This window comes from Neofelis nebulosa, chromosome 5 (genome assembly GCF_028018385.1).
Source record: "Neofelis nebulosa isolate mNeoNeb1 chromosome 5, mNeoNeb1.pri, whole genome shotgun sequence".
Lineage (NCBI taxonomy): Eukaryota > Metazoa > Chordata > Mammalia > Carnivora > Felidae > Neofelis > Neofelis nebulosa.
In genome coordinates, this window is record NC_080786.1 from 88,419,079 (window position 1) to 88,442,762 (window position 23,684).

The 23,684-nt window shown below is 39.8% G+C and overlaps 1 protein-coding gene across 2 annotated transcripts in view; it reads left to right on the forward strand.

Moving 5' to 3' along the window:
- The first annotated feature begins 7,749 nt into the window (after positions 1-7,749).
- The window catches only part of SNX4 (sorting nexin 4), a 71,232-nt gene continuing 55,297 nt past the window's right edge, over positions 7,750-23,684 (forward strand). Inside the window, exons 1-3 of one of the 2 annotated variants that reach the window (XM_058731077.1) lie at positions 7,750-7,933; positions 12,917-12,943; positions 22,182-22,303. In XM_058731077.1, the coding sequence (XP_058587060.1) occupies positions 7,793-7,933; positions 12,917-12,943; positions 22,182-22,303 (290 nt within the window). In that variant the 5' untranslated portion in view covers positions 7,750-7,792. The remainder of the gene's footprint in view (positions 7,934-12,916; positions 12,944-22,181; positions 22,304-23,684) is intronic. The other variant, XM_058731078.1, reaches the window with a different exon arrangement.

Consider the following 23,684-nt stretch of genomic DNA (forward strand, 5'->3'; position numbering starts at 1 on the left):
ACCAATCCAGAGCCCATACTTCCAAATACCTCCTTTATGGGCTCTTACATAATTCCCCTTCCCTAACTATCCCAGGGCCAGCTACCAGACAACTAGGGACAACTCTTAGCCCCAGAGCCCTCTGAAATTATTCAAACTAGCCAATCCTAAACCTATTTATCCTGCCTTGCCCCATTTCTTCCCACAGATACCACAATAAAGGCTCCTGTGGTATTTTCCCCTCTCACTCTGCTTCTCTGTGTCGTCACTATGAATGGCATGCTGTGCCTTCTGTTTCTAGGAATCTGTGGGCATGATAAAACTTCTTCTTGGAGCACCTGGGTGGCTCATTTGGGGTGCCTGGGTGGCTCAGTCAGTTGAGTGTTTAACTCTTGATATCAGTTCGGGTTGTGATCTCACTGTCATGGGACTGAGAGCCACGTTGGCTCTGTGTTCTTGGGGCCTGCTTGAGAGAGTCTCTCTCTCTCTCTCTGCCCCTCCCCTGCTCACACACACTCTCTCTCTCTCAAAATAAATAAACATTAAAAAAAAAAAAAAACCTCTTTTTTCATGGCACTCATTTCTGTGTCTGCATGTCTCACTATACCAAGTTAAAACAATTCCCAATGCTGGGCACCTGGGTGGCTCAGTTGGTTAAGCATCCAACTTCTGCTCAGGTCATGATCTTGTGGTTTGCGAGTTCGAGCCACACATTGGGCTCCATGCTGACAACTTGGAGCCTGCTTGGGATTCTTTCTCTCCCCCCTCTTTACTCTTCCCCTACTTAAGCTCACGCTCACTCTCTGTCTCTCTCTCTCTCTCTCTCTCAAAAAAAAAAAGTAACAATAACAAAAAAATAAATAAATAAAATAAAAGAGAGGATTCATTTAAAAAGAAATTCCCAAGGGGTCAACAGTGACTCCATATGCATGTATCTAGATCTCTCCTACTACTAAATTTGTTCAGAATAGACAGAATTGGACAAGATTTTGTTCTGGTAGCAATCCTACAACCTATAAGCTGGTTTCCCCCAAATGGGTTCTATTTTATTCTTCTCGGAGCAGAGTCTCTATATATTTACTTGGTGTGGTGGCAAGAGGAATAATTATGACCTCTGTTCAAGAAGTCATAAAAAATCTCCAAAAACAAAAACACCCAAATGGATTTAATATAATTTTGGAGGAGAAAATACAACAAAACCCCAAACACATAAACACACACATAAAGTCAGAATCAGGTAATATATCCTGAGAAACTTTTAGGCAGCCCTAGTTTTCAAACAAGGATCAGGTGGTCTAATATAAATATCAAAGAAAACTCTCCATTCTAGTCAGTTGCCAGGCTCCTATGAGCTTGCAAAGTATCCATTTTACCCTGTAGATAAGCTGTTATTCATCTGTACAATATTAGCTGATGGGTGCCATAAGACCCACTTATCCCAAAATGCCTTGGCCCTTCCAACCTATCTGGTTTCAGCGTCCTAGTTGTAAACAACTATATTCTTTAGAAGACCTTTATCAAAGTGTATTTAAGTTATCTAAGAGGAAGTAGTACTTTTTTTTAAGATTTTATTTTTAAGTAATCTCTAGACCCAACGTGGGACTCTGAAATCAAGAATCACATGCTCTACTCACTGAGCCAGCCAGGTGCCCAAGGGAGAAATATTTTTCTCCTGTGGCGGCTTTCATGATTTTTAACTACTGAAGATTCTAGTACCTGGCTTGCTGTAGAACTTTCCGGGAGTTTCTCAAGCCATAGGGGTTTAGGGGATGGTTCTGCAGGTATTGCATGCATATTCCAGTCTTCTCTACAGGCATACAGCCATGAAGCAGTTTATATGATCACCTTGGCAGACGAGATTGGCTGGGACAGGGCAGGTGTCTAATAAATATTTATTGCATGTTTAGTTGAATAGATAGGAGCTTCACTATGTCAGTCATAGCTCTGTGCTGTATAGACCAGAAACCAACACTAGTCACATCAAGCAAGTAGAGAAAATCCTGGGAGGATATCAGGCACTCACAGAATGAAGGCAGGTAATCTGGGGGGTAGAAAGTTGCAGAATCAAGGTAGCTCTGGTGACTCAGCACAAAACCCACAGGAAATTCATGCCTTGGGAATAATTTGGCCCTTGCACCACTACAGGCTGGATGATGGCTCTAATCTCCAACATCCTCTCTGACCCATGATTCAAAGTTCTCGGACTTTCAGGGTCTGAATGGCTGAGTTGAAATAATTTGCCCATGGGTAGTAAAAGAAGGGTCTGAACTCTTCAACTGCAATGAAGGACTGCATACCAAGACTTGGTTTCCAAACGAGGTCAGAAAGGAAGATGGTAATATTACTGGGGAGGGGCCAAATTAGATATTATGCTGTGAACAAGGACAGATGTCATCCACACTGACATGAGGTGGAGCTGGGGCTGGTTGCTGGTCAAGGCTAAAGGAGAAGAAGGGTGTAGTTCTGGAGGAAGGAGAAGAGCATGACCTTTAGAGACCCTAGGTGGCCATCAAGATAGCAGAATCCCAGGGAGCAGATAAAAGAAACTGGATGGAGAGGAGCAGAGAATAGGTGTTTTGTGGCGTTCCTAGGCTAACAGAGGACCTGAATAAATATTTGTTAAATTCATTAAAAAATCTAAATCATGCTAATTCAGATTATTAGTGACTATAGTTCTCCTGGCTGGATGAAGTGGGGAGTGTGTCCCCACAGAAGGCGACTCATCCTTAGAGCCAGCCTGGCTGGTCATCCCTCCTCTTAAGACCTTTCCCATTCATTCTGGAGCAAGTAACTGCAAGCCCTTCCCCAGTAAGAGATTGTGTGTGTGTGTGTGTGTGTGTGTGTGTGTGTGTTTGTGTGTGTGTGTGCGCGTGCGCGCGTGTACGTGGGGGCAGGGTGGGGTAGTGGTGATGGTGGTGGTATATTCTTTCCTTGTCTGAATCTGAAGAACAGGGAGCATCTGTATCCAAAACGTCTATGGAGTCATGGCGCTGGGCTTTCCCAGACTTTAGCCAGACTAGAGTGACTTTGCCTTTATCTTTCAAGAAAATATACTTTTTAATTTTTTGTTATATATTTTTTTATGTTTACTTATTTATTTGGGGTGGGGCAGAGAGAGAGAGAGGGAAAGAGAAAATTCCAAGCAGACTCTGTGATAGTGCAGAGCCCGATCTCACAAACCCTGAGAGGGTGACCTGATCCGAAATCAAGAGTCAGATGCTTAGCTGATTGAGCCACCTAGGTGTCCCCCAAGGAAATATACTTCTACCTCTAGGTTTTCAGGTGAGGTATCAACCCTTGATTTCTGCCAGTTATTTTCTTCCTTTTCCAGAAAAGTCTCTCTTCTTCCTTTCCTCCAAGCAAAGCAGCATGGCCCAAATGGATTCTGAAGTCCTATAAATTTGAGTGTGATTCTCGGGTCTTCTCCTTATTTGATAGCTGTGTGACCTTGTCAAGCGTGCTTCTTCCTCTGTGAAATGGGGAAAATAGTGCCTGTCTTGCCAGGGGCATCATGAATATGTATGCCAAAGTGCCATATACATAAAAAACTGCAGGGCAGGGATACCTGGCTGGCTCAAGCAGTAGAATATGCAACTCTTGATCTCAGGGTCATGAGTTCAAGCCCCACATTGGGCATAGACCTTACTTAAATAAAATTAAATAACATAGACCTTACTTAAATAAAATAAAAATGTTAAATGCTTGAATTAAAAACAAAACAACAACTGCAAGGCAAGTTGTCCAAAAGATGGACAAAGGGCACCTGGTGGCTCAGTCAACTGATCATCTGACTCTTGATTTCGGCTCGGGTTGTGATCCCAGGGATGTGAAATTGAGCCTCACGTTGGGCTGCACACTCAGCAGGGAGCCTGCTTGGGATTCTTTCTCCCTTTCTCTCTCTGTCTCTCCCTTTGCCCCTCTCCCATGCTCACACACACACTCTCTCTCTAATTAAAACAAACAAATAACAGACTACTTATTAAAAAAACAAAAACAAAGAAAACAAAAACAACCCCAAAAGATGGACAAGAAATTCCAGATACCACCTCTTCTCCCAATTGAGGCTTTTTAACCACTAGTTATTGCCTCTTTATTGAAAAGAGTGTCAGCTTGTAGGCAGCCCCAAGGGTAAGACAGATATATTATCTAGTGGATATAAATAATAATTTTTGAGAAATATAGTATTTTATAACAGAGCAGAAATAATTCCTCAGGCACCATCAAAGCTTAAATAAAATTTCTCTTAAAAATCTCCCAGCTCCTACTGAGCTTAAGGTTGGTTACACAAAGATGTTATATAGACGGATGGTCACTGCTGTGTTGTTTATAAAAGTAAAGCTTGAAATCAACTTAAACTGTCACTACAGAGGGGCACTTGGCTGGCTCAGTCACTAGAGCATGCAACTCTTGATCTCGTGTTGTAAGTTTGAGCCCCATGGTGGGTGTAGAGATTACTTAAAAATAAAACATTAAAAAAATATAGAGGATTATAAGATTAAATAAATTGTAGTAATTTTTCTAAGTTTATTTTTTTTAGTAATTTCTACACCCGATGCGGGGCTGGAATTTATAGCCCCAAACAGGAGTTACAATGCTCTTCCGATTGAGCCAGCCAAGTGCCCCAAATTATAGTAATTTTTTACGATAAAACTCTAATTAGTCTTTGAGAAGATTTTGTACAAATATATTTAATCACGTGGAAAGGTGTTCTTGCTGTATTAAGTGAATAAATTATAAAATAACATTATAGTATGATTCCATTTTTATTACTTATATGTATAATATTTGAAGGGATATATGTTAAATGTTAGTACTTATCTTTGGGTGTGAGAGTATGGAGCTTTTATATTACTTTTATTCATAACTATTTTCTAATTTTCCCACAATGAACAAAGAAAAGATGAGGAAATTATTATCCAATCCTTTTTGCCCTGATTTTAGACTTTTCAATGACCCTTTTCCCAAATTTTGTTTCTTCAAGGCTATCTCTCAAGAAAATATGCGGAGGAAGTTATATCTAGCTAACTTAAAATTGATATCAAAGGCGGTATCTTTTTTTTTTCTTTCTTTTTTTTTTTTGGTGTAAAAAAGTTATTTTATTAAAGCACAGAGACAGGACCGATGGCCAGAAAAGAGCTGCCTCAAAGGCAGTCTTGATTTTTTCTCTCTCACAAAAAAAGAGGTGTGAATTGTAAGGGGTGGGGAACTTTCCCTTTATCCTTCTAGATTCTTTTGGCTAGTCTATTAATTAAATTGACATAGACAGATTAACAGTACAAAAATAAGTTTAATTATGTAGGTATGGGAGCCCCGGAAGAACATGAGACCCATGAACATGTCAGGAAATAATTGAGGCTTAGATGCCATCCCGGACTAAGGAATGGGATAGGGGCCTGGGATTCAAAGGAGAGGAGGGTAATTCACAGGACGATAATAAGAGCAGATGTTTGGTAATTAGAGGTTTGCCTTGTTGTACAGATGGGTCACTCAGATAAAAAGTTATCTCTGGTAATCATTGTCTTTCTGGGCCAGGCCTACATAAATTCTTTTAGGTATTTAAGGGAGGGGTAAAAGTAATTTTCTTGACTCATCTGGGTCTTGATTGCCTTCAGCTCAAAATAATACACATGACAAAGTGGCATATTTTGGGGTGATAATGAAGGGGAAACAGATGTTCCTACTCTGTTTTTCTTTCTTTCTCTTTTTTCTTTCTTCCTTTCTCTCTTTCCTCTTTCTTTTCTTTCTTCTTTTCTTTCTTCTTTCCTTCCTTCCTTCCTTCCTTCCTTCCTTCCTTCCTTCCTTCCTTCCTTCCTTTCTTTCTTTCTTTCTTTCTTTCTTTCTTTCTTTCTTTCTTTCTTTCTTTCTTTCTTTCTTTCTTTCTTTCAATAGTACATAGCACTATGGCCCCCTCTCCATGAATGCTTTGTAAAGCCCTGAGCCCCTTTCCTTGTTCTTACTACAGGATGAAATACTCAAATCACCAGGCCAGAGGAATTATCCTAATGGCTCTCCAAACTTGTTAAGGATCTCAAATGGGGAGAAAGTCATAGAATAATGGTTACAAATCTGTCCCAGGGAAGATATAGATTTCTCTTGTGATAAATTAATAGTCTTGCGATTTAAAAATATGTTTCCCGAGAATTTGCCTAGCATGAGTAATCCCTGATGAAATGTCTTCAAAAATTTGAGTAAATATCCTACTGTAGCAGGATTCTTGCACAGAGAATCGAGGCTTTTCTTTCCAGGAAGCAACTTTACTTGTGCCAGCATGGCTCAGTTGGGTTCTTACCCAAAGAACTGAGACCTCAACGCCAAGTGGCGTGGTTTTTTATTTATTTTCTCCTTCTTTGTCTCCCATATATGGTAACATACAAACATGTAGTCTGATTAAGTGGTCTCATGTTACAAGGTTGTGAGGATGTTTTCACATAGCTGTATAACCAGGTTACCTTGAGGTTTTTTCTTTTTCTTTTTTTTCTTTTCTTAGGGAGGGGACCCTACCACACTACTGTTTGTTCAGAAGGGAAAAAAAAGTAAGATAGGGTCCCTGCTTTAAAAAAAAGTCCAAAGTCTAGTTGGGGCAGACAGACATAAATAAATAATTGTAAAATAAAACAAGCAACATTTTTATCTTATTTTTTTTTAACGGTTATTTATTTTTGAGAGAGAGACACAGCATAATCAGGGAAGCGGCAGAGTGAATGGGAGACACAGAATCTGAAGCAGGCTCCAGGATCTGAGCTGTCAGCACAGAGCCCAATGCAGGGTTTGAACTCCCAACGGTGAGATCATGACCTGAGCCAAAGTCGGACACTTAACCACTGAGCCACCTAGGCCCTCTAACTGACTTATTAACACAGTGATGTTAGCATTTGGACATTATATCTTGATTGAGGTTTTAGGGATGAATGGGAAATTCACCAGTTGTGGTGGGGGTGGGGTGGGCAGAGAATGCAATCCAGGAAGAGCACATTGTGTGTCACAACTTGGAACAGCTAGGTATTTGGGCAGAATGAGGTTTGTGTCATGGAAAAACTGATGACCAGACTGCATATAAGGAACGGCCAACTACCACATCCTGATACACCCAGTGAGCATTTCCCATCAGGTTACCATAGTGAATGCTTATCAAGGAAGCGGGTTCCGAAAATTCATTAAAGTCTGTTTGTAGAAAATGATCAGAAATCTCTGGGTTTCTCCGGATCAGAAACGCAACGGATTTCAAACACCGCTTCAGCCAAATGCTTCACTTCTTCACTTCTCTCAAAAACTTGCATGTGCTACCTTTTGCTAAATGTGTTACTGGACCCGCTAAAAGTTTTTAATTTGCGCCTCTCTGATCTTTCCGGGTAAAAAAATGGAACCTACAGGGCAGGCAAGTCAGAGGCCGAGAGCGAGGTCAGACTGCGGCCTCCGATTTCTTTTGTGTTTCAATTTTTCTCTAGGTGATCACCAATCGGAATGGTTCCCATGTCTACTTTGGTCTTCACCTTCCCCTTTTTTCCCCTTCTCTCCCTCCATCAGTTCTCCCGGGTTTCTGCGTATCCCAGCTTAGCAGCGGTGGCCAGTACCTAGGCAGGCGCGCCTTTCCGCCTCAGCCACAGGCAAGGGAGCTCTGTGGGTCTCAGCCGCCGCTGACCCAGCCAGGGGAACGGGCTCCACGCGCGGCAGCGTAAGCAAGGAAAGGGGCTCTGGGAGCGGCGGCCCAGGCTAGGGAAGGAGGGCCGGGCGCTGCCGCCCGGGCGGGAAAAGGGGGCGGGGCGCGCTGCGCGGCGGCGCAAGCGCACTGGGTCTGCCGCGCCAAACTGCAGTCATGGAGCAGGCACCTCCGGATCTCGAGCGGCAGTGGCAGCCGGCTCCCCTAGAGCCACTGGGCCACACCGACGCGGGGCTGCAGGCCGCGGTCGGTGAGGAAGCAGAGGGTTCCCGAGACGAGGTCCCCGGGGACGGCACGGTGAGGAGAAGGGGCAGCCGAGGCCGCAGGGCCTGGTGTCCGGGCCTAGCGGGCCGGGCTGGGCTGGGCTGGCGAGGGCCGGGGGACTTGTCCGGGGGGGGGGGGGGCGTCGCGGTGAGGGGACAGCAGGGTGGAAGGGCCGAGCCACAGGTGCATTGAGGGAGAGGCTCAGTGGAAAAGGGGGTTCTGGGGAGGGGCGACCGCCTGGGGCAGCGGGACTGAGGGAAGGGCGGAGAAGGCGGCTGCGGTGAGGGGAGCGGAGGAGATGTGTGGGTGCGGTCCCGGGGGCATGGAGGTCGGAGCCCGGAACCTGCCAGGCTGGAACGGGTGCGGTGTTCAGAGGTCGGGGGACCTGGAGGTTGGGACCTGAAGACGAACGCTGTTGTTCTTGACATTCTGGTGAGGGGTTGTGCGAACGGAGGCGTCGTGGTGAGTGGGCAGTGGCGTTGAAAGAAAGGAATGGGGGGCTTGACCAAATAGTTGGAGGTTATAAAGGGTTGTCGGCTTGGTGCCACCATCAGGAAATTGAAGAAGGTGTCGGATTCAAGAAAAGGTACAAATAAAAAAAAAATTTTAACTCCTTATTCGTCTGCAGTTTCTTCGTTTGGAGGCAGTGCCATATTTTCCAGTTGACGTTTTATCATTTATATCCCATGTATTTGCTTTGTGAAGCCCCTGGTAATGAGTGATTTTCATCACCTGAGGAGAGGAGAAAATGCAACATCTTGTAGTTGTAATTGCTTTCATTCCGAAGTGTTTCCACGCATAATGCAAGATAGGTAGACCGGTTAAACTGAAGCATTCCAGAAACTAGCGCTCCACGTGAGACCATTCTATCCAAGAGTGTGCATTAATCATCAGTTTGCTTTTTTTTCTGGAACAGGTGTCAGTGCTAATATAGAACTGCCCATCCTTCTGGCGTATGGATAACGAAAAGTTAAAGCTGTTTGCTGAATGTAACTAGAAAGTCTCTAGCCTCTTTAGAGACCTGATACCCAGAACTTCACAGGACGGTTTCTCCTTCTTAGGGAAATGTTGAGAAATATAAGGTAGCATGAGGACTTTTTTGGGCGAGTTTTAAGTTTTTCATTTATTTTTTTTCCAAAATGTAGAATTATTTGTGGAAAAGTCAGGATCTCATATTAAATGTGAGAGAAGTGTGTGTATTCTGTAGTTTGAAACCTTGGCTCTTACATTATTTGCTTTAATTTTTTTTTTTTTTTTTTTTTTTTTTAGGGCACCTGGGTGGCTCAGTCAGTTAAGCATCCAACTTCGGCTCAGGTCATGATCTCACGGTTCATGAGTTCAAGCCCCATGTCCAGCTCTGTGCTGACAGCTTCGGATTCTGTGTCTCCCTCCCTCTCTCTCTCTCTCCCCCTCTCCTACTCATGCTCTGTGTCTCTCTGTCTCTCAAAAATAAACATTAAAAAGAGTTTTTTGGGTTTTTTTTTTGTTTTGTTTTGTTTTTGAAAGAGAGGGAGAGGGAGTGTGCACGTGAGCAGGGGATGGCCAGAGGGGGAGAGAGAGAGAATCTTGACCTGAGCTGAAATTGAGTCGGAGGCTCAACCATCTGAACCATCCAGGAACACCTGATTTGCTCGTTATGCAGGTCCCCACTTGTGACTTAGTTTTTGTGTTTCCTCTTATAAACAAATCAAAACAAAACAACTTTTATTGTGAAGTATATCATTAGTACAGAGACGATTTCACAAAATAATTATATCACAAAATAATTGAAGCCCTCATATGTTCTCTTGTTACAGCTCACTCCCTCCACCACAGAGGTAGCCTGTATTCTGCATTTTGTATTAATAGTTCTTTTGCTTATAATCTCACCACATACATTCCTAAACAGTATAATGTTTAGTTTTACCTGACTTTGAAATTTACATAAGTGACATAATTTTACTGTTACTTCCTCTCTTTGCTCAATATGTTTTTGGGATTCCAAAATGTGGCTTAGTTCATTTATATTGGTGTCTTTATAGTCTGCCATTTCATTTATATAAATATAAATATAGATGAGGGAGAAATATTCTTAAGCAGGCTCCATGCTCAGCTCAGAGTCTGACGAGGGGCTCAGACCCACAACCCTGGGGTCATGATCTGAGCGTAAATCAAGAGTCAGATGCTCAATTACTGAGCCAACCAGGTTCCCCATATAGTATGCCATTTCATAGATATTCTACAGTTATTAATTTTTTTTGTTTATTCATTTTTGAAGACAGCGAGAGACAGAGCACAAACAGGGGTGGGGCGGAGAGAGAGGGGGACACAGAATCTGAAGCAGGCTCCAGGCTCAGAGCTGTCAGTACAGAGCCTGATGCGGGGCTTGAACTCACGACCGGTGAGATCATGACCTGAGCTGAAGCTGGACGCTCAACTGACTGAGCCACCCAGGTGCCCCTCTACAGTTATTTCTTCTTGTGTTTACAGATTTTGGGATGGCTACAAGGTTCTTGCTATTTCTAAAAAATTACTATCGTTAATTTTTTCTTACATATCTCTTGGTGCAAATGTCTAATATAAATTTAGGTGTGGGGTTGCTGGATTGTAGGGTATTAGCATATTCAACCCTAGTAGGTGATGCCAAATTGCTTTCTGTCTTTATCAACACTTAATATTTTTAGATCTTCAAGTAGTTGCCAATCTCATGGATATGTGTTAAAGCAATTTTAGATTATTTCAAAAGGCAAGAATCCTACCTTTTGTTGGCAACAACAAAACATCATGAGTTTAATTTTAATTATAATGATAAAATTTTGGTGGGGCACCTGGTTGGCACAGTTGGTAGAGCATGCGACTCTTGATCTCAGGATTGTAAGTTTGAGTCTCAGGTTGGGTGTAGAAATTAGTTTAAAAAAATCTTGAAAAAAATTTTTTTGGATAATTTTTTTGTGAAAGCCTTTAGATGATTAATGTGAAGTCACAACTATAGTATAAAATCCATTTATCTTAATTTAGAAGTGATTATAAACACCTCATTAAAACTTATGTATATTGGGGCGCCTGGGTGGCTCAGTCGGTTAAGCGTCCGACTTCAGCTCAGGTCATGATCTCACACTCCGTGAGTTCAAGCCCCGCGTCGGGCTCTGGGACTATGGCTCAGAGCCTGGAGCCTGCTTCCGATTCTGTGTCTCCCTCTCTCTCTGCCCCTCCCCCGTTCATGCTCTGTCTCTCTCTGTCTCTCTCTGTCTCAAAAATAAGTAAGTGTTAAAAAAAAAAAATTTAGGGGCGCCTGGGTGGCGCAGTCGGTTGAGCGTCCGACTTCAGCCAGGTCACGATCTCGCGGTCCGTGAGTTCGAGCCCCGCGTCAGGCTCTGGGCTGATGGCTCGGGGCCTGGAGCCTGTTTCCGATTCTGTGTCTCCCTCTCTCTCTGCCCCTCCCCCGTTCATGCTCTGTCTCTCTCTGTCCCAAAAATAAATAAAAAACGTTTAAAAAAATATATATAAAAAAAAAAAAACTTATGTATATTAAGTTTGAGATATTTGAAAACCCAAAGATGATATCGTATAGTAAAAGTTGTATTACCTGACATTTTAGGAAAATGTTTGTAAATATACCATTCATTAGTGACTGAACTTATGGGGTTTCTTCAAGCAGCTCCCTAATTTAGTAATTCTAGAGACACAGGTCATTTGGACAGATATTTTCAGAATCAAACATTTCAGAATCAGGAGTTTAAACATAAACATTCACATATACTCTGTACGTTGTCCCCTCCCTGACAGAACTCCCAAGTCCTTCCTTAGAGGGTCATCTACTCACTTTTCCCTCTTTCTATCCTCTCTTCTCCCGTCCACTTCCAGTTGAGAAGTATTGCAATAACCATAGCCACGTTGTTACTGTTATTAATAGGAATGTGGTCTGAGCAGAAAGATTTGTTGTTTGTGGGTGCTATGCACAGTAAGCTCTACTTTTTATTTAATTCTGTAAGTTACCCCCGAAAGACAGATAAAGATGGGGAAGCATAGCTTCAGAGAGAAGTAATTTCACCAAGGTCACAAGCTAGTCACTGGTATGGCTGGAATCTGAGCCCAGGTCCTCCTGGCTAGGAAATCAGTGCTCTTTCCAGCAAGCCATGCTGCTTCATTCCAAAAAAGAAAAAAAAAAAAAAGTTAAAAATAGACTTGTTAATTTCTCCAATACTGTACTTTAAATCTTTTAGTTACAATATTAAGAAAAAAGGTGCAAAAGATGTGTTGATTTATCAAGCAATTTTTCACCACAAAAATATGTATGCAGATGGTGTGTGGAGATGCAGAAAGCTTGCCTTATCTTAGCCTTTTTTAAGATTTTTAATTTTTATTGGGGTGGGGGGGAAGGGTAGAGAGAGAGGGAGAAAGAGGGAGAGAATCCCAAGCCCCAGCACAGGGCTCAAACTCATGAACCATGAGATCATGACCTGAGCCAAAGTCAGATGCTTAACTGACTGAGCCACCCAGGTGCCCCATCAGCCTTATTTTTGACTGCAGGTTTGGGCTGAGAGTAATTGTACCAGTTGCCCTACACCTGTGGGTAATAGAAACAAGCACTGCTTGAGTCTCAAATCTCCTTTGGTTTCAAACATCACTAACCAGGATTCTTTAAATTCTGCTATCAACTCTTCTGTAGTCTCTTCTTTTTCTTTCTGTGAGTCTTCAATCCTCCTCCTTTCCATTGTTTATTTAGAAGTTTTCTTTTTTTTTCCTTTCATACTTTTGTTCCCTGTAAGGAAGAGGGCTTTTTTTTTTTTTTTTTAAAGTACTGCCAGTTCTATTTAAAATAATTTAGAAGATGGAAAAATGAGAGAGGAATCCAATCTCCAAGAAAGTAGCAATTAGTCCTGGCAGAAGAGAGATGAAATAGCAAGGGAATGGGAAGTAGGAGAACTTCTTTTTAGTCTGGAAGATTCCATTGAGTTGATAGTTAACAGTGTTTGTCCAGAGAAAAATCATTGCCTGAGGGAGTCATGAGTGATTTTTTTTTTTTTTTTTTTTAAGGAGCATGCTTTAGGCCTGGGAGTGCTGGTGAGTGCAAAGAGTTCTTGTGCAACTTGTGCTTCTTGCTTAGCAATCGCTGTATCCCGTGACACCTTCGCTGATTGGCAGCAAAGAACTGAGTGCAATAGGCTGGTACTGTGAGCAAGGTTTGAGGCATGTGTGGGTGAGAATAACATGAAAAAGGAAAAGAAAATGTACAGGGGTAGTTACAGAATGTATCAGTTTAGCAGCAGATGATTAAATCACACTGCAGAATCTTTCCTCATTTTCTACCTCAGCAGCTCTCAGAGTTAGTTTTTCAAGGGTGACTCACAGTACAAAATACATTTTCTACATCCTAATCAGCATACATATCCTTTAATACATAATTGTTCAGGAAACAATACTTAATCATTACTTCATATAGTACTCTCTGACATTCTTCTATTTTTTTTAATGCTTATTTATTATTTTAATGTTTATTTTTGAGAGAGAGTGGGAGCAGGGGAAGGACAGAGAGAGAGAGGGACCCAGAATCTGAAGCAGACTCCAGGCTCTGAGCTGTCAACACAGAGCCCAACGGGAGGGGGATCGAACTTGCGAGCTGTTGAGGTCGTGACCTGAGCCAAAGTCCGATGCTCAACCGACTGAGCGGCGCCCCTATTTATTTTTTAGAGAGAATGGAGGAGGGGCAGAGAGAGAGAGGGAGGATCTGTGCTGACAGCAGAGAGCCTGATGCAGAGCTTGAATTCACAAGCTGTGAGATTATGACCTGAGCTGAAGTCATACCTTTAACCAACTTCAGCCACCCAGGTGCCCCTATTCTTTTTTTTTTTTTTTTTTAGGTTTGTTTGTTTATTTATTTTAATGTTTATTTATTTTTGAGAGGGAGGGAGAGGGAGAGAGGGAGACAGTCTGAAGCAGGCTCCAGACTGAGCTGTCAGCACAGAGCCTGATTCAGTGCTTGAATCACAGACTGTGAGATCATGACCTGAGCCAAAGTCGGATACCTAACCGACTGTGCCATGCGGGCACCGCTAGAAGGAGAGTGCAAGAGTGAGAGAAAGAATGTGAGCACAAGTGGGGGAGAGCAGTTGAGAGAGTGTGTGCGAGAGAATCCCAAGCAGGCTCTACATTGCTAATGTGGAGCCCGATGTGGGGATCATGACCTGAGCCGAAATCAAGAGTCTGATGCTCAACTGACTGAGGTATCCTGGTGCCCCAGTTATTTATTTTTAAAAAGAAATGTTGGTCACAAACCACCAAATTGATTTCATGAACTGTGAATATGTTCTGACTCAGTTTGGAAAACTGTTCAGACTTACATATTTTAAGTAAGAATTAATGTGTTCTGAATCACTGTTAATTTAAAAAATATATATTTTTATAGATAAAAAGCATATTTTTATAGATAAGCATATTTTCTATGCTATTTAAAAAGCATAATGTATTATAACTAAGTTTTTCTTATCTACAACTGAAGTAAGCTTTGCTCTTAGGCCTAAGTTAAATACATTATTTTTAACGTAATACCTGCTACTTTTGACTATTGTAGACATATCCCCTGAGGAAAGTCAGTTCAATGGGTAGTTCTTAAATTTCAGATCTTTGACCTGTTTCAGTAACACAGTAGCATCACACTTGGAAAAAAAGATTGTAAGAAAGTAGCCCAGGAATGGTACGTCAGCATGGTTAGTGCTGGGTTGTGGGATGTGTGTGATTTCTATTTAACTTTTTCTATACTTTTCAATGTTTATACATTAAACCTGTATTAGTTTCATAGTAAGAGAAAACTTAAACCTACAAATAATAAGTGGTAGGTAATACTTGAGCTCTTGCTACACCAGGCAACTTTTAGAACACTCTACCTGCATTCACTCATTAAATGTTCCCAATAATGTTATGAGGTCAGTACTCTCATCCTCATTTTACAGATGAGGAAACTGAGGCAGAGAGATTTAAAAACTCAGATTCTGGCAAACTGGCTACTAATCTGAGGGTGAATTGATCCTTGGCTCTTCTAATTACAAACTTTCCCCCCCCCCCCCCCTGATTTCCTGTTTTATGTTTTCTTGATTATCTGCTTTGGCTGATGCTACACTGATTTCTTTTGATTTCAGTTTATTTGTATTTGTGTTTGTCCATGTTATAATTTTTATGCCTTGTGTTATGTGTTAAACTTTCTCTTGTTTACCGTAGGGAATTTAAAACATTTGCATTGTCCTAACTGGCTTTATTTTTAGTTGATTTTCTTCTGTGAGGTTTTATGCTTTCTTATTTTGGTTTCTATTTTTGGTTTTCCTTTGTGGGCAATAATTCTTTGGTTTTATCCTCAGTAATGATTTGGAAGGCATGTATCTTTGTTTTTTTCCTTCTCTCAAACATAACAAACTAAAATTACTTTTGTAAATGTAAAGACTATGTAAAAATCTTTTGAAATAGTCTCATTTATAAAAATGGTATCAAATTTATAAGCAAGTACAGTATGAAGATCCTTTTTTCCCATGAAGTATTTTAAGATTTATTTATTTATTTTGAGAGGCAGAGAGAGCATGCATGTGTGAACACATGCATACGGGAGAGGGTCAGAGAGAGGGAGAATCCCAAACAGACTCTGTGCTGTCAGAGCCCGACTCTGAGTTCTGTCTCATGAACCGTGAGATCTTGACCTGAGCTGAGACCAAGAGTCAGATGCTTAACTGACTGAGCCACTGAACTGCCATTATAGTCCCTCATCTCATTCCCAAAACTTTCAGTGTGAGGGGTGCCTGGCTGATCCTCAAACTGTTTACATGATTATGATTATGAATATATAATTCAGTTATGATTATGAATATATGAATATATAATTCAGTTATTTTTAGGGAATTTAGAGAGTTGTGCAACCATCACTATAATCCAGTTTTAGAACATTTCAGTCATTCCCCCAAATTCTCTCTTTCCTTTGTAGTTAATCTCCCTTCACAACCTTAGCTGTAGGTGTTAGTAGGAAAGTAGCTGTCTACTTTCTATATAAATTTGTTTTTTGGGATATTTCATACAAATGGAATTGTACAATCTATTGTCTTTTGAGCCTGGCTTAGAGTGTTTTTGAGGTTCAACCATGTTATATAGCATATATTAGTAGTTCCTTTTTTATTACTGAATAATATTTGATTGTATGGATATATCACATTTTTTTTAAATCTATTCACCATTTTATGGACATTGTAGTTTATTTTAGCTATTATAGATATTGCTGTGAACACTTGTATGTAAGTCTTTGTGTGGACATATGTTTACATTTCTCTGAGTTAGATTTGTAGGGGGTGTGATTATTTGGTTATGTGATCAGTTTATGGTTTTTTTTTTTTTTTTAAGTTCATTTTTTTCAGTAATCTCTGCATACAACATGGAGCTCAAACTCACAACCCTGAGAGCAAGAATTGCTTGCCCTACTGACTGAGCCAGCAACATGCTTCTAGATGATCTCGATACAAGTCTTTTATCTGATTATATGATTTACAGGTTCTTCCCCCATTTGTATTTTATCTTTTTTTTCTTTCTTTTTTTTTTTTTTTTTTCAACTTTTTTTTTTTTTCAACTTTTTTTTTTTTTTTTTTTTTTTTATTTATTTTTGGGACAGAGAGAGACAGAGCATGAACGGGGGAGGGTCAGAGAGAGAGGGAGACACAGAATCGGAAACAGGCTCCAGGCTCCGAGCCATCAGCCCAGAGCCTGACGCGGGGCTCGAACTCACGGACCGCGAGATCGTGACCTGGCTGAAGTCGGACGCTTAACCGACTGCGCCACCCAGGCGCCCCTATCTTTTTTTTCTTTATGGTCTTTTTTTTTTTTTTTTAATTGGGGTAAAGTACATATAACCTTTGCCACTCTAACCATTTTCGTTTTAAGTAATCTCCACCTGCAATGTGGGGCTTGAACTTACAACCCCCAAGATCAAGAGCCACATGTTCTACCTACTGAGCCAGCGAGGCACCCTTTTTTATGGTGTCTTTCAGTATAAGTGCTGCCGAAGCAAGCACTATGGTGTCTTTTGAAGAGTAAAAGTTTTTAGTTTTGATGAGATCTAGTATATCACTTTTTTCTTTTATGGATTATGATTTTGGTATTATACCTAAGGACTTTTTGTGTATCCCCAAATCACAAAGATTTTTCTCCTGTGTTTTCTTCCAGAAATTTCAGTTTTAGCTCTTTTATCTGGGCCATTTCAGTTCATTTCTGTGCATGGTGTGTGTGAGTAAAGGGTGTAAATCTTTTTTTGGCATGTGGACATTTCGTAGTCCCAGCACTACATGTTGAAAAGACCTCTCCATTCCCTATTGATTTGCCTGGGTGTGTCTTAAAAAAAAAAAAAAAAAAATCAGTGGACCTTAAATGTAAGGGTTTATTTCTGGATTCTCAGTTCCATTCCTTTGATCTCTTTTTCTGCCAGTACCACACTGTCTTGATTACTTTCACTTTTTAGTAAGTTTTGAAACTGGGTCCTGCAACTTGTTCAAAATTGTTTTGGCTATTCTAAGTCTTTTGTATTTCCATATAAATTTTAGGAATGGTTTATCAGTTTCTACAAAAAATCTTGCTGGGGTTAAGTATTTTTGAAGGAACAGTATCTAGTATGTTTAAATATTTCAAGCATGTTCTATGCATGATGTTCCTGTGTCATTTGGAATTTATTGTGAAATCTAAGGCAAATTTGATACTTATTCTTTTGTAGGAGTCTTGTTTCTTGTTTTTCTGCTTTAGTCTTGTTGGGATGTTCGTTACACATGGACCACATACCTTTCAGTGTGGATCTGGGAAAGATTTTGTTTGCTGTTTCTTTTTCTTTTCTTTTCTTTTTTTTAGTTTTTCTTTTTAATGTTTATTTACTTTTGAAAGAGAGAGAGAGACAGAGCAGGCAAGGGGCAGAGAGAGGGAGACACAGAATCCAAAGTAGGCTCCAGACTCCGAGCTGTCAGCACAGAGCCTGATGCAGGGCTCAAACCCATGAACCAGGAGATCATGACCTGAGCCAAAGTTGGATGCTTAACCAACTGAGCCACCCAGGTGCCTCTCTTTTTTCTTGTAAATTATATTGATGATTATTATTTTTCTTCTATTTGGCCAAATATATTTTATTTTTCTTTCTGTGCATTGTTTCTTTTCTGATTACTTTCATGTTTGTCTCAATCTGCCTGTTTTGTTGTTGTTGCCTGTTTTATCTTTCTCCTGTAATTTTCAATATGATAGTAAACGTAATATATTTTCTTTTGTGTGTGATTTAAATAAGATTAAACAAGTCAAATGCTTTAAACACTAACTCTTTTCACCTATAACCCTAAAAGTTATATTAAGGTTAGCTTTCATCTTGTCTTTAATCTTAAAGAGCATCACTGTGCCGGTTGGGTTGAGAATTCCCATGGAGTCAGTGAACTCCTCAAGTGTCAGGCACCTTATTTCAGCTATCTTTCTATCCCTAATGACTGGCATTGTAAATACTCAAGAAATATTTCTTGAATTAATAGTTTCTTATTGTTCTTTTTGTCATTTTTATCTGCTTTTATGCTTTTACTATTTCTTAATGGTTTGCAACATTTTAAGTTTTTTAAAAAATGTTTATTTTTGAGAGAGAGAGAGAGTGCAAGCGAGCGCACAAGCAAAGGAGGGGCAGAGAGAGGGGAGGACAGAGGATCCAAAGTGGCTCTGTGCAGACAGCAGAGAACCCAATGTGGGGCTTGAGTTCACAAATCGTAAGATCATGACCTGAGCTGAAGTCAGAGGCTTAACTGACAGAACCACCCAGGTACCCCAGTGGTTTGCAACATCTTAATAACTTGAAATAGATTATATTCATTTTCATTCTTTAAGTTGAAAATAAAGAATTTCATTAGCCTTTTAACTATGTCCATCTTCTACATTTAGTCTTCTACATTTAATAGTGACATTATTATTTGGATAGTTATTTAGTCTTTTTAAAATTTTTTAAGTTTATTTATTTTGAGGGAGAGAGAGAAAGTCATGCATGAGCTTGAGCAGGGGCGGGGCAGAGAGAGAGAATTCCAAGCAGTCTCAGCCTCATGTGAGGCTTTAACCCCTGAACAGTGACATCATGACCTCAGCTGAAATCAAGAGTCGGATGTTTAAGTGACTGAGCCACCAGGCACCCCTGAATTTTTTTTTTTTAAGTTTATTTAAATAATCTCTACATCCAATGTGGGGCTTGAAGTCACAACCCAGATATCAAGAGTTGGATGCTCTTCCGACTGAGCCAGCCAGGCACCCCTCTTTAATTATATTCTTTACCCTGATGAGCAGTGTGCTTTGAATACACCTAAACTATTCAATCTTTGTTTGAAACATGTCCCTGGGCTCATTTTCCAGTCAAGAAGTCCATCTCTGAATCTTTTGAATGTATTCTTTTAACAGTTGTGCTTCTGGTTTTGTTAATCTTGACACTCTTCTATGCTTTATTGAGAGGATTAGCAATTTTATATCAGCTACCAAATCCTGCTGGTGTTATTGTTGTGTTCCTGTTTTCATTCTTTAGTTTTTATGGTAGCTGATTTTATTCTTTTATTTTTTTTCCTTCTATGTAATCAGATGGCATGAGGGTAAATTCATGACTCACAGGCATTATCTTTTTGGCTGGGGAGATAATTTGCTTTATTAGTCCTGTCCTTCCAGCATTGAGGGAATTTTTCACTGGAGTAGATGGTGGTAAATCATAGTGTTTACCTATGGGCCCAAATTATGATTTTTATAAATATGTATCTAAACTAACAATGGCTTCATAATCTTGATGTTGAGTGGTTTGTACTTATGTAACTTTTTGAATTTTTGGTTGAAGTATTTCCTTCTATCTCTTATTTTTTCTTTTAGTAGCTAAACATACAACTTATACTTACTAAAAATGTCTTCCTGCCATTTGTAACAATGTGGATGGAACTGGGGAGTATTACGCTAAGTGAAATAAGTCAGTCACAGAAAGGCAGATATCCTATGTTTTTTCACTCATGTGGAACTTGAGAAACTTAACAGAATACCATGGGGCATGGGAAGGAGAAAAATAGTTTCAAACAGAGAGAGGCAAACCATAAGAGACTCTTAAATACAGAGAACAAACAGGGTTGATGGGGGCAGGGATGGGTGATGGGTATTGAAGAGGGCATTTGTTGGGATGAGCACTGGGATGTCAGAGATGTATCATGGCAATCTACCCCCAAAACCAAGAGCACACTATATACACTGTATGTTAGTTAACTTGACAATAAATTATATTAAAAAAGTCTTATTTGACAACTGAGTGACTTCTGTTTTTTTTTTATTGTTTTTTGGTTTTTTTTTTACTAATAATTCTATTCCATTGGTTCCATTGGGTTGGCTTTTAGTTCTCTGTCCTTTTTATCTTCTTTTAGCATTTTACCTTCTGCATTTTTTATTCAGCATTTTGGGGGCATTTCCTAAATTTATTCATCATTTAATTTTTTGCAATATCACATAGCTTTTTCTGTCCTTATAGCACATGGGTTTAATTTTCTGTATAAATTATCATTGCAGGTTTTACTGTAGTTTTTTCTTTTATGTTTTGTTGCATCCATCTGGCTACTTCTGTCTCTTGTTAACCTGAAAATAAAGAGCCACAGTAAAAGGCAAACTAATGTTTATTTGGAATCAGAGAATTGTAATTTGAGGAATACAGATTCAGGTAGAAAACCCAAATAGTATCCTGCTTCTAGGGTGAAATTAAGAGGCTTATAAGGAAAAAGAAGGCAGGGGGCAGTTACATGAGTTAAAAGGGGAAAAAAAGGCTAAACTCTTGGCTATACATTGATTTACTACAGATTCTATCTTTGGAAAGTCCATAACCTTCTGAACTTGTGATCAGGGTATCTGTTCTGCTGGCTTCTCAAGTAGTTGCTTAAAACATTTGCTGTTTTGCCTAGTCCAAAGGTTTTGGTTGAGTTCAAACAGACACGGATAAGGCAATTTCTCTGCAGTGGTTGCTTGGCTCCCTTTTAAAATGGCTCCATTCATGTCAATTTTTCACATTCTTCTTCACAAACTGCTCTCAGTTATAATGTAGTGCAGTAGTTTTAATTAAAACCCACCTCTGAACTTTGAGAGAGAGCAAGTGGAAAACCCCCAAAGCATAGCAACTATCACATGGTCTCACTTTATCTTCCTTGTTTAGACTTGGAGTTACTTTGGTATTTTCAAGAACTTTCTTCAGTGGCACACTTTCCACACATACAGCCTTTGAAGCAATAGTGGTGTGTTTATTCTTTTTGGTTCTTTAGCATAGACTTGGGCATGTTTTAGCAGGAAGTGAAAGGAGTCTGCTCTTCTTAAACCTTGCTGCTATCTCACAAGTGGAGCCTTTTAACCACTGCCAAAATGTTTAGGCAAATTTAAAGTTGAATATAAGACAACTTCTGGTTTTGTTTTGTTTTTTAATTTTTAAATTTAACCTGCCTATTGAAAATCATGCCTTTTGGCATATGTATAGTATTTTCTTTTTGAGAGAGTGATTTGACTTTGGTAAAACCAAAATTAGATATTAATATTGAGGATTATTTATCTTTATATAAAATGTTTTTAGATTTTTTTCTTAGACATTTTTAAAGATGTTTGTTTATTTTGAGAGAGAGAGAGAGAGAGAGAGAGAGCGCACATGTATAATCAGGATAGGGGAGAGAGAGAATCCCAAGCAGGCTCCACATTTATTGTGGAGCCCCACACAGGGCTTGATCTCAGGACTGTGAGATCATGACTGGAGCCAGAATCGAGAATGGGATGCCTAACTGACTGAGACACCCAGGAGCACCTTCGTAGGCATTTCTATATTGATTTATTCTTGGTCACTTACACAAAATGTCTATGTTTTAATAATTAAATGTGCGATACTTGTTACAATAGCTTTGGAAAAGTTTGATGTGCTACAAAATGCTGCTAATGAGACGTATATTATTTGCTGCTATCATTTAGCAACCCCTAGCAACTCAAGGAATGTAAGAAACTTGGGGTGCCTGGGTGGCTCAGTCCCAACTCTTGATTTCAGCTCAGGTCATGATCTTACATTTGTGTGACAGCACAGAGCCTGCTTGGGATTCTCTCTCTCCCTCTTTCTCTACCCCTTCCCTATTCACACACACTCTCTCAAAATAAATAAACTTAAAAAAAAAAAATAAGAAATTTGCTTGAAATATATACCAGTAATGGATTTGCTTGTAACAGCTGTTAGTTTTTTTTTTCTTAATACTGTCTTAAAGGTTTTGTTGTTGTTCTTCCATTCATTTTTGTCCAGATGACAGAAAATAATTTTGGGTTGAAGAAGATAGAAATTAGTGTTTCAGAAGCAGAAAAGCGAACTGGAAGAAATGCCATGAACATGCAAGAAACATATACTGCTTACCTCATTGAAACAAGGTGAGTGATGAGAATTAGGCCTAGATTTAGTTAGAAAAAGCTTTGTTTGGTAGCTGTTGATGCAAATTATGTTGTATAATGGAATTGTTTACAGATCATTGTCTTTTTAGGTATTTGGTTTTTTGTTTTTTAACAGATAAAGTAAATAGGTATGTCTTTTACTATAGTCCACTTGGCAGCTATATACATATATATATATGCATATATATATATATATTTTTTAAAGTTTATTATTTTGGGAGAGAGAGCGGGAGACAGAGGATCTGAAGTGAACTCTGTACTGACAGCAGAGAGCCTGCAGGGCTCAAAGTGAGAGCATGACCTGAGCCAAAGTCAGATGCTTAACCAACTGAGCCACGCAGGCGCCCCGGTAGCTATATTTTAATGTACTTAATGTTGGAGGTAAAGAGCAGGTTATGGAATACTTGTGGGATCTGGAATGTTACTTGACATATGCTTTGGTGGGGTTTTTGGTGTTACTCATAATAATTCCCACGCACTTTTGAGAAAGGAGACCAGGTTTCCAGGGGTGTATGAAGTAGACTTAGGTAAACGAGAGGTATAGGAAGAGAGAATATGGTTTGAGTCAGTAAAAAGTTAACAGAATTGATTGAGACTAGAGCTTTAGACTTTGGGGTAAATTGAACAGATAAGAGTAAATCATGGAGTAAGAAATCAAAACTCACCAGAAAAATGTTCTTCTACCTCATAAGGAAAAAGTTAAAGGGATTAGACTATTTTGTCTAGAGAAAGACAAGGCAAGACTCTATTTTGCCAATTACAAACAATTTATATAAAGACAAAATACTGACCAGTTCTTTTCTCTCTGCAGAGACTGAGCAGAAGTGCTTTCAGTTAAAATAAAGATGGTGCGAGGGGCACCTGGGTGGCTCAGTCAGTTAAGCATCCAACTTCAGCCCGGGTCATGATCTTGCGGATTTATGGGTTTGGTCCCCGCCTCGGGCTCTGTGCTGACAGCTCAGAGCCTGGAGCCTGCTTTGGATTCTGTGTCTGCCTTTCTCTCTCTGCCCCTCCCCTACTGGTGCTCTGTCTCTCAAAAATAAATAAACGTTAAAGAAAAATTTTTTTAAATAAAGATGTGTGAGATTTTTTGATAGTAAGTAAAATAAAATAATAGAACTACCAGACCTAGTTGATAAAGGGTTATAACCATATTTTAATGTGAATACATTTTTAAGGAAAAAACATTTTAACCCTTGCATTTTCATAGGTTTACCGAAAGTCACTGAGCTTGCCTTAAGGCTGAACCCTGTGACTTTTCAAGACTTCTCCAGGTCTGTGGTTCTACCCAAAATAAAAGTTAAAATCTTGGTAAATGTTGTTTAATCTATAGGCAATTCTGAAACCTTCTTTGTAAGTA